The following is a 14,884-nucleotide window of genomic DNA, read 5'->3' as shown; positions in this document are numbered from 1 at the left end:
CCTAATTGATTTAATCATCCACATTCGTGAATGATTTGTGAAGCTTACATGAGTTTGCTAAGTTGCAGCCCTGCCCAATGAAAATTAAAACAGATGCCTCTCTGGAGCCCAGAGAAACAAGCTGATAATGTAAAAGGAACAGACTGAACTGTAACAGTAAAAGTGTGACAAAAAATATTTTGTTCTTTGCTACTGTATATGTAGCCAAAACTACAACACTACAGATCTGTCAGTCCAAATGGCAAAAATATGATTTGGAATGTTAAAAAGTAAACTAACTTTAAAAGAAATCCGAATGATAAACCCTACACATTGCAAGGTATTTGCCTAAGAACAAGGAAAAAGATCATAAGAACAAGGAAAAAGATGTAAATAAGGTGAATTTGTAAAGAAAAAATGACACCACCACCACAACAACAAAACACAACTATTTTACACATAATTATAAGGTAGTATGTATATTGGTAGAATCATTGGAATTCTTCTGCTTTTGAAAGAGGCTAGATTTGGTTGATGAAAAAATTAGATACTTTCTTGATCTAGAAGACTCTCTTTTTGTCATAAAAAAGATTGTAAAATGCTTTGTTATTGATCCTATAAAAATTCAAATTAACAGTAAACAGCCCTCCTCTAACTTAAGACAGAAAAGTCCCATATAAGAACAGTGAATTCCTGTATATTTAGAATTATTAATGGCGGTAGCCTCAAATATCCCACATTTTTTCTGTATTCAAATTTCATCTCCATTAGTGTAAAACTGGTTATCTAGCAGTATTTTTTTCCAGTTGGTGGTCCTTCTGCCATCCCTTTAGAGAATTTGCTGTATAACCAATTAAGGTCTAATTGTCAGAAAGTTGCTCTCAGTAGAGTAAGTTTTCAGTTTTTCCAAATATCATCCTGTCTCTACCCATGAAGCTGATACTAAAATTAAAATTCCTCTTCCTTCCAAATAGGAATCAAAATTCCTATTTGCAAAACGGATATAGGCATTATGAAACCCCAGTGAGTTAAACCTTGCCTTCAGAGAGCTGATTTTTGCTCTTTTCTATTTGGACCTTTTACAAAACATACGGTTTCCTTGTCTCATTTCCCCAAGTGTTAAATGGAGAAAACATTACTTCTCTGTTTACAGAGCAATTAGGATAAATGCACCCAAGGTCTGTGGAGCATTTAGATTCTGCGGTAATAATGCTCATACAGATGAGGTTCATCCTGTGTTTTCTTTCACAGAAAAGCCATCTTCAGCAGTTCTTGTCCCTGGTTACTTCACAGCTCAGTTTACTGTTCCCCCACTACAACTGATTTTAAAAATAAAGTCTAAATTGAGTGTACAAAGTCATTCAGGCTAAACTTGAAGCCCTAGAAAGGGCGGGGAGCTTTTTATTTGTTTCTTAAATCATAGGAGCTGTCTACTTTGTAGCTTGTCCTATGGCATTAGCAGGAAAATTAGCAACTGGAAGCTACATTACCATCCAATATTACCAGTTAGAAAAGATGAGCAACTGCAGAGACAGACTTGTACATGCAGGTTTTCCACTAATGTATCTTAAAAATCCATTCTCCCTATGTAAGAGTTTTAATCCTTCGTTAGCCATCACCACATTTCATTTATTTTTATTATGCCAAAAGTTCATTCTGCTTTATACTGTCTGTTTGATAGAGGGTTCTCAGAACTGGAAGGAAGAGAACTGCAAAGCCAGGCACACAGAAAACAAAGAAGGACAGAGCTTTCCAAGACACAACCATCTTGCCAGCTGCTCTGCTGGAGATTTTCTTGGCTTTTGAAAAGCTGCATGTTATAATCTGTAAGTGTTTTGCACAGAACAAAGGAACTTTGGAAAAATGTGATCAGCAAAGAGCAACTCATAAATGAGTAGTGAAATAGAAGGTGAGAGGTGAATAAAGACCTGATTCCAAAATCCTTCATTCTACGAGGCAGGAAGAGAGTTGCAAACTCTTCCTATAATATCTGATTTCGATACTTGATTTTTGCTTGCCTGGATTTTGTTCAAGATTTTCTTTGAAAACATCATGACTAAGAATTAATTGCTTTCATTAAAAAAAAAAAAAAAAAAAGAAGTAACTGTTGTGAATTCTTCCCGCTATGGGAGGGCAGAGTGTTAAGGATGATGTCAACCTCCAATCTCCGACCTTTGGGGAACACGAGTTTTCATACCCAGATACCTCAGCAGATGTAGTTAGAGCTATTTGCTCCCTCCTGCTGGGGAGGTGCCAGTGTCATAAAATACCTAGATTTTCATTGTATTGGACACACACATATTTTAAGAACAATAACCAACAGGGATCAAGAAATAGCTGCTGCCATTTTTCTATGCCTTGCTGCTCACACCGTGTCATTTATATACATTTGCTGTACAAAGCAAGGAGTTTAAGGCTTAAAGATACTTTTAAGGAACTCTCTACTGATTAAGGTCTTTGTTTTGGATTTATCCATACCAGAGTGAAAGCTTCAGTAAACAGTCTGATATTTAAAAGTGGCTCTGTGTCTACAAGTCAAGTACCTCCATCACTCCTTTTTTTTTCATTTGTTCTACTTCTTTTAATATCAGCAGTAAAAATAAAGAAATGTGGTTTTAAAATGTTTTAAATTGCGTTTCGCATTTTCCTCCTACTAAATAGTCGGTACTTCTGTTACATGACCAGGAAAATACCAGTAGACCTTAAATCTGAAAAACAGATTTAAAACCAGCACTACCCCTGTTTGAGCCTAACACGACGTGTCTTCACTGCAGCGCTCGCTTCATTCTTACCTCAGCAAAAGGGACACGGCTGAGATTGTTCGGCGTGAAACTGAACAACTTTGACGGGTGTCCCAGTTTACAGATTTTTCTTTAAGGAAACCAAGCAAATGCTTAATTTTAAAACATGTCTGCTGTAGGCTGGCACATATATATACCCAAATGCCTGACTTGCTATATGGTGATTGTAGCACACGGCCACTCATGTCACCTCCTGCGCTCCCAGCCACTGCTCTTCATCTTCAGCTACAGGGGGAGAGTCTCAATAGAAGTATCTGAAGGTGCTCCAGCACCACCCTTGGAAAACGAAAAAATAATTGTATTTTCTGCATTCAAGACATACGTGAGAGACATATACGTAGCATTTCTTTATATGTGGAAAAAGTGTTTAACATTCTTAGAGCATACATCCAACTCACATGATAAACATACCATGAATTGCCTTATCTATCATGTGATATCTGTGGATTAGGGAACATTTGTGATCTCTCATCTTGATTTGCAACTCTGTCCCATAACATGAAACAAATAGGAAAAAAAGAAAGAAATACATTCCTTACATAACTGCCTGCCTTTTCAGCTTGGATTTTTATCAAGAGCACCTTAAATTTTCAATGACCATGAACTAAAGGTCTTTCCCAGTCTAACAGAATTAATGCCATATTTTTATTTACACACATGCACATATGCATGCACACACACACAAAGTCAGACTTTCTGAAAAGACTGCAAGATTCAGTCACAAATATATATATTGTGACATGCATATATATAAGTACATATGAAAGCCATATGTATATATGGCAGAAATTTTGTCTTTTTTAGTTGTGGGCACATAGCACTGTAATTACCTTGTAACAAAATTAAACAAGTCTATCTGAGTAAGAAAAAGACCTCACCATTAGATGGGAGCTCAGAGTGTTCTGGACTCAGCATCCAGTAACCGATGAGTGAAAAATAAAACGTCACTTTCTAATGCCTAGTAAAGTCAACACAGCAGCACTATTAAAAGGCTGAGGTCAGCAGTGAGTATGCCTGGACACAGTAAATTCAGACTATTTACAGGACAGAAACATGCAGTCATGTTCCTATACCACTGGCTGGAATATGAGAACCACCTTAAAGGATCACAGGCTGAACATGTATTTTTAAAAGGGTAAAGTCATTTATGTGCATCAACAACTATATGCACACATTTGAAACTTAACACCTGATCACATACCTGTATTCCTTCCTGTAAATAGCAAAACATAATTTATTTAATTTTTAAGTAACTGCTGGGAAAGTGTAATTAACAGGATACAATTAGGCAACAGCTAAGAAATACTTAAAATCAATCCAGAGACTTCCTGCTTATTATTATTACCCATAACTATAAGAATGTGTAAAATGATTGAAGAAAGGAAGCTAGCACCCTATATAGTCAAAGAGCAATAAATATATATTTAAACAACAACAAGAAAAGAAACTCTGTAGAATAAAGCGCACATTTTAAACACAGTCATGATAGTGTGGGTTAAGGGTCTTTTGAAATAAACAATGCTTATTTGTTTATAGAGCTATTATCACTAAATCTCTACATGCACTACAAAATGAGAAAATCCACTGATTTTAATTAAAGCTGAACTAAAACTCAGGTGGCAATCTCCACCGCAATAACAGAAGGCCAAAAGCAAACATACATACACAGACTGAAGAAAGAAAAACATGTCAAGAATAACTGACCTGTGAAGAAAGACTTGGCTTACACAGAAACTTCGAATAAATTCTATAAAAGCAGTTAAATTACAGAGAAATCTATTTGCTTTGATCTAATCCAACAAAAAGCTCATAAACAATAACAGGATTTGGGCTGGACCAAACACCTTGAAAGGGTTTCAGGCTGCCCTGAGCTACTGGGCTACCCATGGAACTTGTATTAGAGCTGTACAGAAAGAAATACATAAATGCATAAATATTAAAATTTTAATTGGTTGATGTACTGTCACAGTGGGGGAACTGGCATATACAGCCCTCTCAAACCTACTCTATTTACCGAGATGAAAAAGAACAGCATGCAAATAGAAAAAAGACATAAAACACTTTAACAACGCTACAGAATTGCAGCGGCAATCTTCGAGCAGAAAGGGATTAATTAGCAACAAAGGCAAATGGCCGTTTGCCTTAAATTATCAGTTCTTCTACGTGATCATTATCCGCTAGGAAAAATCTTTGTACCTTCATAGCTATTATCTGAATACCTAAGATATGATGACGCAGTGTACAAAGCCACTGAAAGCTTTTGAAGCTACTTGAAATCCCAGATGAAGCACATTTGTTCCATTTGAGCCATTTGTTGCAAGCACACCCCAATCTGACAAACGCATTTGACGCGATACAAGAAAATGCCAACAGACCAACATACAAATTACAAAATAATAATGCTTGTTTTCTTGATGAAAGAATTCTGTCGCTGCTCCTTTCCCAAACTCTTTCTTCTCCTCTCAAGGGATGTACTCATGTTATGTGCACGTCATGCACAAATTTGAACTTTGGATTTAAACCTTTGCTTCACTTGCATTTATATTACGTAAATATCAAGCCCAAGCCCTGTGAAATCCAAACCAGAGAGCATCTCCTCCTGGTTCAGGATAAAACAGGCTTGTCTTCTTCCTGTTACACATTTTGAATGGGCCAGCACAGGGCCATTCTAATATTTAAAGTATTCTCCTCTTGCATTGCTATGGGCTGCTTTGCAAGTTGTCTCGTTCCTGCCTCCAATCTTCTCTTGTACAACCGTCAGTTCTCAGAGTCATATATATTCATTTGCTGATGTCAAGTTACTATTCAGACAGTGCAAAACCTCCTTGTTTTGGTAGAGGTTTAACTATCAGAAGGTGGCTGGAAATATTTCATAGTGCAGCTATATCAAAGCCATGAGAATAAAAACTGTATCCCAGGCCACGGGGAAGGATGTTAATAGAAGTTATTTGTGTCAGCTATTCCTTCCTGTCACTACTGACTGGATAATCACTGGCCTTTTTAACTCATTAGTCTGAAATTAATTGACAAATAGACAGGGTGGCTGACAAACACCAGTGAGTTTGCAGCAGCACCCTACCAGTTATTCTCTATTTCTACAGCATTAGCAGCATGATGGTTTTGTTGCACACCCGCTATATCCACATTTATAAAGACAAACAACTCCACCATTTATTTGGACCCAAGTGCTACAACCCAGATGCTCAAACATCGGCATGCAGTGGCACTTCAGCTGCCCCAAAGTGACATATCTGACCCTTCGTTGTCATTCTGGAAAGGTGCAAATGCCCACCCAACCCTGTGTCCCATTTGCCAGATCCATGGCTGTATCTCAGAGAGCCCCTTGGGCTGATGTGGCACGAGATGCTCGCAGGTGAGCGGAGCTGCTGGCGTTTCGAGGTGGCATTACTAACCCTCACAAAAAGTCCATCTCCTGCATCATCGTTTTGTGCTCAGGCTCAGCAGAAGACTCATTTCCTTCCTGATAAACCCCTTTTCCAGGATAGAAGCCAGTCTGTGGTAATTTATTTCTAGCAGAACAAAACCTTTTCTTTTTTTTTTCTGCCACTATTATAATTTAACACAGATATAAAGGCAAACAAAGAAGGCAAGCAGATCCCACTTTCAAAATGGTGTCTACCAAACAATGTACAGAGAAACCCAGTTCCCTCCTGTGATCATGAACACAAGTTCCCCATGTGGTAACAGTTGCTGAAAATGACATGCCTACAAAAGCGTATCTTGGCAGACTGGAGAGGTAGGTCTGGTCTACATTTAAGATATGCTAACATACTTATGGTTATATATGAATTAATCTTTTCCAAGCCAGTCGAAGCCCCAGAAAAGGCACAGTTACACTGGCCAAAAAAAAGAAAGAGAGATGGAGAGAAAGAGAAAAGCAGACAGAGCTTTTGGGGCAACCAAGTTAAACTGGGTCCAAACAATTCTTCTAAAACACTGTGAATATAACTTGTCTCCTCTCAGAGTTGTTAAAGACAAAACTACCATTTTCACTAAACAGTGATGTGTCCTTCCCCAACTCCAGCATAGGCAATAAAATCTTATGGGAGGGGGGGAAAAATCCCTAGCTTGCTATTTTAAATATATCCCAAATTTAAGGTCAAAGAAAGCAAGCCAATCCAGAAATCGGCATGCAACAAGAACTTGATTATAGTCAGCAAATTAAGTAAAGGAAAAATGAACCCCGAGGGAAATAACAAAAAACAAAGTGGGGACACAGGGGCACAAAATCCCCAAAAACCCACAGAGTATCCAAAATCATAAGGGGGAGCAGAAATCTGAGCTCTTGCTCACTTTGCTCTAACCAAGTGTGTGAAATCACATACTTTCATCCTTGACACAGCTGTAAAAGAATGTAAAGAAAAATGTGCCATGCAAAATAGGGCATTTCAATTTCTCAACAGCCAAAATGATACATTTTTAAAAGGCGTCACTTTTTCTCAAAGTATCAAATGCTTTTTCCTCACTCCCTCCAAATGCAGGTAATTTTCTTAATAATTTTCACCTTTGCACTGTTGAACATAATGGGACAAATAATACATGATGCACAAATAAGTCACAATGCTCTGTGCAAGTTAATAGGAGCAGTGAGATGCTGAATGTGTGATAAATCTAGATCTCAAAAGTGAAATATGCCTCCTAATTAAAAATCAATTATTAAAACCAGTAAAGAATTAAAAAGAAAAAAGGCTCACTCACCAAACTCATAATGAAATCCTGGAAACTTCAGAGTTATTTGAAAAGCAGAAAGAAACCTTCGACATCTATATTTAACTAAAGATTCTTCTAAGACTCTGTTGTGGGTTTCTCAATTTGATGATTAAACAGTTCTGTGAAAAATTGTTGCTGGTATCTTTTGTACTTTTATCTCTTCATTCCAAATGGTCATGAAAATGAATAGACAGCATTTCAATGGGGAATGCAACAAACCGGCTCCACAAAACCCAAGTCTACCCGTGCCCTGATGTGGCTGCAAGATGACACAGGGATGATGAGCGGCTGCCCAAAACCACCAGCACCTGAACTTACAACCAATGTTTGCCGATGGTTTTAATGTACATAATTAGTAATTTGCAAACCTTAGATCAGAGTGTTCAAATACCCGTTTCCAATTGTTTTCTGTTCGATTCTGGAAAGATTTCAAACATAGACTAGCTCAAAGGAAGCTCAAAGTCACAAAACCTGTTGCAAAAGCAGAAATTTCTGGTTTTCATTTTCTGTAAAACTAAGATACGTATTCATATCCCCAGCAGTGACAGAGAGATTAACTTAACAACAGTTACTGAAGAGATCTGAATCCCATTATTGGAGAAACTACACTGGTATTATGCATTATCATAAATATTCAGCACTTGCAATCAAAAGATGGCTTTGGTATCTACGTATATAATAAAGTTTTAATAATTCACCAGCAATATTTCACATGGAGTGCTGCCATTACTTCCTTCTGGAAAAAGGAAAAAAATACTTCCAGAATTTGAAATCCCAAAGCGTTGAACTGGAAATGAAACGATCCCTTCTACAGACAGATGAACGTTGGCAGTGACAAGCCATTTTTCCAAGAGGTAGAGGCTGTGGGCAGGTGGGTGACCCAGCCAGGAGGTGCCTCCATTTTGTGCTCCCCTGAGGGGGCTCCAGCCACAGACCTTCCCTTTTCCCAAAGGGCACAGCCAATGCATGTACCCAAAAACGGAGCCACAGACACCCCACGGCAGCTGCCCAAACTTGGGGGTACTTTGGTAGCAAAATTCTCAGAAATTTTCCTCAAAAGATTTGAAAAACTTAAGGGAGTCCAGTCTGGGGCTGCGTCAGCCACCCTGCCCAAGAGCGGTTCACGGCACCTCCAGAGCACAAACGCAGCCCTTCAACCATCAACACTCAAATACTAATCCATAAAATAGCCAAATTCGGCATTTTACCTGTATCATAAGCATAGGGGGTATGTTGTTATCCTTCCACTGGAGATGAAAGGATCTGGAATTGTGTTTTCTGGGCAGAAGGACGGGGGGAGATGCAGAAGGTGCAGCAGCACACTGACCCAGCGTCACCTCAGCCTGTCCTGAGAGGCGGGAGAACAGGAAGTGCATGTGTGTGGGGGGGAGTTGCTTTTAATTGCCAATAAATTAATTTTATTGAAACTCTCCCATTCTTAACACATAAAATACAGGAAAAACTCCAACTTGCCCCACAGCCCAGGCTCATCTCATCTGCCACCGAGGGAGAGCCATGCTACCTCGTGCCACGCTGAACGGACATCAACTCTTGTAGTACGGTCCAGCTGAATAAATACCATAGAAAGTCAAGAGCCAAATCCTTTCAGCAGCAGCACTACTCTGCGAATCAGACTGGAATTTTAACATTTGCATCGATTTTTATTTAGTTTTCTGACATTACCAGCTGGAAACAAGCGCTGGAGAGGACGTACGCAGCGGTTCCACAGGAACATCAACAGCTAGTGAAGGATTACCTTGTAAAGGATTATCTTTTAAACAAAGAAAAATTTGGTATACCGCAAACAACTAACTCGAATCAAAAGAAACAGATTAATCCAACAGGATTACCAGGTAAGGCTTCCCCACACTTTAATGTCCAGACACACAGCTGAGAAACATGAATGGTTTTATTTAGATGCCTGGGTGCAGTTGTCAAGCACCTTTTCACGGTGCTCAAATAAAGGCTGCGTGTTCGGTTAAGGCTGTTAAAACAAAAAGCTTCGACGATTTATCCTCAAGCCTCACAAGCAACAGCAATCTTCTGCCTTTTTACAGAGCCCTTTCCTTTCCCCTTGCATATGTAAGCTCTGATCATCCAGTCCTTTTAAGTCCAGCCAGGAAGGAAGATTAGCGGCTGCCGGTACCGCTCCTGCGCTGGGAAATTTCCAGAACTGAGCTCTCCTGCTTCCCTCTGGGAGGCACGGGAAGTCACAGACAACCCACATCAAGCTCTTCGTGCCTTTTTTTAATTATTATTTTTTTCCCTCACTTGCTAACACTTGTGTAAACTCTTACAACCATGGTACTACAGTATTACAAAAGGCAAAATAGCATCGACCTACAGTATGCATATATTTGGAAACAATATCCACTATGTGCACTTGTGCCTCTCTGGCTTATAATGTATACATTGGTAGCATCTCTTACATACACCAAAGATTTCTGTTGAAATCTTCTCGGCTGTTTCAGCAAGCAGAATGAGGCAAACAACTAAGTTGTTTTTGTTTGGTTTTGTTTTGTTTTAAAAAGTGGAAATATGACATATCAATTTACTAAAATTGGCTTTTACCACGTTTTAATTATTTCACTTAAAAAAAAAAACCAAAAACCAACAAACAACACTTTTATTTAGGACACATTCAAGCTTCCCTTGAAGTTAAATAAAAATAATAAATATAAATATAAATATAATAATAATAAAATAAATACTTCAACGCAACACAACGTAAGGCAGCTCAGTTCCTCTATATTTCAGTTAGCCCCATACACAGGTCAGCCCCAGTTCAATCCAGAGGGGAAATCAAATTCAGCAGTCACACACGCTACCTCTTGATGACACCAAACGTCACTGACTTTGGTGAGTTAGTCCATCTAATAATTTTACTTTTCTACATTTTGAACATACCATCTACAACCAACTAAACACTACATTTGCTCGGCATATATTCCACATTTATTTAAGAAGAAATAGAGCATTGCACAAAGACTCACCTCCTCCACCTCCAAGAAGGCTGGAATTAGCTGCAAGAAGAACAAAAGGAGAATCGTTAGCATTGAGTTTCCTAAATATAGATGGAACCAAAACAGATGTTTCAGAGGAGATTTTCCATTCTTTCAGTAAGTTTGCTACTCTCCATTTTTCCAAAAACATTTACTGCAAGAACAATCATTTCTGTAAACTGTAATGGCAATCTTTACCTTTTGCAGTACCTTTAAACTTGTAAGCTAATAAATAAAACAGTAATACAATTATTAAAGCTTAATGTGTTGAATAGCTTGTAAATTGCAGTCTTGGATTTGTAATTCTATAAACCATGTTCCTTTTTGATTACAAAATTATGTAAAAGTCCTTCATTTTTAAAGAAACTTAAGCAGACTTTGATGCAACTTTTGATTAGCTCTCCTTGTTTTCTGTGACAGGGGATCACTGAGGATGATGATGAGAAATCTTGGCCCCATTGATATCGAATGGTGTTTTACCATGGTACGCAATTAATTTGGGATTTTACTCAGTATGTTTTACTGCCTCTGTACTGTAACCATCCAGCTGTCCAAGTGGGTAAATCACTTATGGAAAGCAATTTTCAGAGCATGGTGACACAAGATGGTCCTTCAAATTAAGCTAGCACAATTGGAGCCATGCCAAACATTTTCCTTCCACTGCCTAGGCAAAAACAGAAGGAAAGCCCAGGAATCTAAGCCTGACTTGAGTAAACTATTCATCCTTTAGATGTGTGGGAAACAAATCCCTGTCCGATCATCATATAGATAAAACACAGCATAAAAGCAAGAGTATAAAAGATGGACATATGTATTCCTTATTGCCTGGTGATGAGTAAAGGAGAAGCAAGACATCAAACAATTTCCCGCTTCAGGACAAGGGCAGATGACATGATATAAAGAATAAATCTCACAAACTCTCACAAAAAATCAACAGTTACCTCGGTCTTTCCTCATTTCTTTTTCAGATACTCTGAAAACATCTTTGACTTTACATCCACTTTCAACTCAACCATTTGCAGCCCTGACACTGCAGTGAAACTATCTTCACTGAAAAGCTACATTTTCCATCAAAGTAGCACACCCAAGATCTCTGATTTATAAAGCGACACATACCATTAGTATTATCTTAGAGTAACTCAAGAAGCAGTTTTATATTAGCAAAAATGCAATGCTCTTTAAAGAAATAAATACGCAGCTTTATATCTAGCTTAGCTGACAAAATCTAACCAAAATAAACTGTCACCTACAGGGACAGTTATCCATCTTAGGGCTGGTTGTTCCTACACTTATTGAGTGAACTGTTGAGACCCAAACGTAGAGGGATGTTCTCGTGCATCTTTCTGATCCAAGCCTGGTTCTAATATTCTGGAGATTAGATGGAGGAAAATGGGGCAAATAATCTTTATTTCTAAAACATACATAGCATAACAAGACCGCTTTAGGCTCCTGGCTGTACTCTCTAAAGTGCTAACAGGGAGTAAATATTGCCATACACAAATTGCCTTTGAAAAAGATACAATGATAGTAATCATAAAAGTATGCAGTCATATTGTAAAGAGTGTCACTGAACTTCAATCTTCCTACACTTATCTGCTCTTGCCCTCAATGAAATTCACTATTAAAGACAAGACACAAATTAAAAACAACCCCACGTGTTTTGACAGCAGGTTCCAAAGGAATCTTGTAACAGGTACCATCACCTTCCCTGCAGTGAATCCAGTACACCTGAGACAAAATTCAGTGTACTTCCTACCAGGACAGAAAAGTAACAAAGTCTCACCTACTTCCACAAGTCTGCTATTCAAAATCATTCTTTTTGGCCCTGTAGAATGAATCCAGAAGTACCATTCTAGTTCTTGAATGAGTCAAATTCTAGTATTTCAGTTATTAAGTTTGAGAGACTTAAGAGACACAGCTAAGTCCTGTAATACCTCATTGAAACCAAAGTTTCCACTGCTAAAAAAGTTTCTTCTGATACCCGTCCAACATCCCCTCTGCAGACTCCTTTTGCGGCCTTCTCAGAGAATTGTGTTTCTCTCATTAACTTTTAACTGACAATGTTCATCTTTCCAATATTTTCTACAATTTGTTAATAGCGTATAGCATCACACACTTCTCTATAGAAACAGCAAAAACAGTTCAAACAGATTTTTGGCTGCAGTGCATCTATTACAGCTATTGAAATTATAGCAATAATTCATAGGCTTTTTTTTTTTTTCAAGCATTATGTTTGACTATTAGGAGGAAAATCAAACCATTTTCCTACGATGCCAGGAAAGAACATGACTGAATTACATTTACAGCATCCTTTCCAGAAACATAATGTGTCACTCAAAAATCATTTTCTTTTCAGATTTTTTTGATTGTACTCAAAAAGTTCAATAAAATATATCTGTCCATTTTTGGGAAAGCCTTACCATGACAGAAGTAACTTGTCACTTCCCACCTAAAGCATAGTTACCCCCAGCCAGAGCTGAGCATTTTCATCTGGATGGAGAGGAGGAGGTCAGCACAGCCCCATGGCTGCAATCACATCATATTATGTTGGAGCAAGTATTGCCTCTTTTCTCAGTCCCCCGGCGTTAATCTACAGCTGTGTTTTGTCCATCAAAGCTCCCAAATGACCAAATCTTGCAAAACACTTTGAAAGGGGCTCCTGCTGTGGAAGTTCAACTATGAGTAGGTAATGAGCAACCAGCAGTGGGACCCTAGGAGCTGTCAACCTCCAAACCTGACACAGTCCAAATTGCTCTCCGGGTTGCACCACTACACTGTGTGCAGGTACAACTCCCCCGCCTGACTCGGGGTGTGCCCGGCCTCAGGTAGCACACGTTACAACTGTTGTAGACAACTAGCAAATCCATCTTAAATAACCTCTTGTCCTTATTTCTCTATCACGGAGCTGAACAAGATTCTCAAGTCACAGGAGAGCTGGGGTGGAGGAAAGGGGAAGACTGAACTGCTGCCAGTTACCAAGGTGAGAACAGTAGGAGACAACAACCAACCATAAGAGAGGCTCCAAACAAACGCGACGTTAGGACTTCTTGCACCTCATTTCATTCCCCATGTTACCCTTCCACGTAAACCTGCTCAACCTTTCTAAAATTGCCTCCTTACAAACCACAATAGATTCTTGCGCATTAATTCTGAAAATCCACTCACAATACGAACCCTGAAATATTATTTTAGTATCTGCTCATTTATACTAAGAGGAGGGATGACACAGAGCAGTCAGCAGACTAGGAACTTCCTTCTCAGACTGAAATACAACACATGGTGATAAAGCCCCATCCGAGACATCTCACTTGGTGATGGCCCACAAGAGTCTGCCTCTGTACAGTGAACAGAAACACATTTAGGAGTAGTAATAGGGCTTTCAGCCTTTTAGGTCTAGATTTGTTTTTATTAGATACATGAGAAGCATCAGCAGTAAAAATTGGTTCTAAAAAGTTCAGGCTCACCTCTTAGAAAAAACTCACTCTAAAAAACAAATCCAGGCTCTAATCACCCTGTATAATGATTTAGCCTTTAACGAGATGTTTATGAGCCCAGATTCAACCTGAAATTCGGTATTTCAAATGACATGGCACCTCAACGGACTAGACTTCCATGCTTTTTAACACAGAGTAAGAGCAGCAGGAGAGCGCTACTGAACAAACTCCATCAATACTGGGCTGGTCTACCCAGAAAACTACACTCTTGCTCTAAGAAACAAAATTCCTTCCAAAACACTTCTGTGGGGAAAGAGGAGGGGGAAACAGAACAAAACAAATGACCAAAAAAACAACACCAACCACAGCAACGACAAAAAACACCAACCTGACCAACCTGGAAGGAAAGTATTTAAAGTAAGCTTAGTTTCTCATTGTGGAATACCCATAATGAAATCTCAGGTTACTAAAAAGTACAGATTTGAATAATGAATATACCAGCATATTTGACAAAGAAGAACTTGATGTGAATGTTTTAAATCTCAGCCTTTTTAATGACTTAAGTCATGGAGCTTTCTAACGCTTTTTCGAGTGAATAAACAGACCAGAATCTCTGGCACAGGTCTTAACATTTTCCTCGATCTTCCCTTTACAACAGTGTCCTTGCCAAGAAGGAGGATTATTTGGAATTCTGTGGAAAGCAAATGAATGCTGAAGAAGTTCACCTCAAATGAAACTGAAAATCTTTCTGCACTGTAAGCCAAAAGGTATAAAAAATGAAAGAGGATGTATGTATGTGTTGCTGAAACAGACATTTGCAGACACAGAATTATTGTGGAATTTAGAAAATAGGTAAGATGCAAATACCGATTTTTTGGATGTCTTTGGAGATAACACACTTTTAGCTTTGTTAACAACATAGCTGGATAACTCTGGT

The 14,884-nt window shown here is 38.6% G+C and overlaps 1 protein-coding gene across 3 annotated transcripts in view; it reads right to left on the bottom strand.

Moving 5' to 3' along the window:
• MACROD2 (mono-ADP ribosylhydrolase 2) overlaps positions 1 to 14,884 on the bottom strand; it is an 854,364-nt gene that overhangs the window by 662,573 nt on the left and 176,907 nt on the right. For all 3 annotated transcript variants that reach the window (XM_071805688.1, XM_065835172.2, XM_065835173.2), the window contains exon 4: positions 10,505 to 10,534. In XM_071805688.1, the coding sequence (XP_071661789.1) occupies positions 10,505 to 10,534 (30 nt within the window). The remainder of the gene's footprint in view (positions 1 to 10,504; positions 10,535 to 14,884) is intronic.

This window comes from Patagioenas fasciata, chromosome 3 (genome assembly GCF_037038585.1).
Source record: "Patagioenas fasciata isolate bPatFas1 chromosome 3, bPatFas1.hap1, whole genome shotgun sequence".
NCBI lineage: Eukaryota > Metazoa > Chordata > Aves > Columbiformes > Columbidae > Patagioenas > Patagioenas fasciata.
This window is presented reverse-complemented; position numbering and strand designations above follow the sequence as displayed.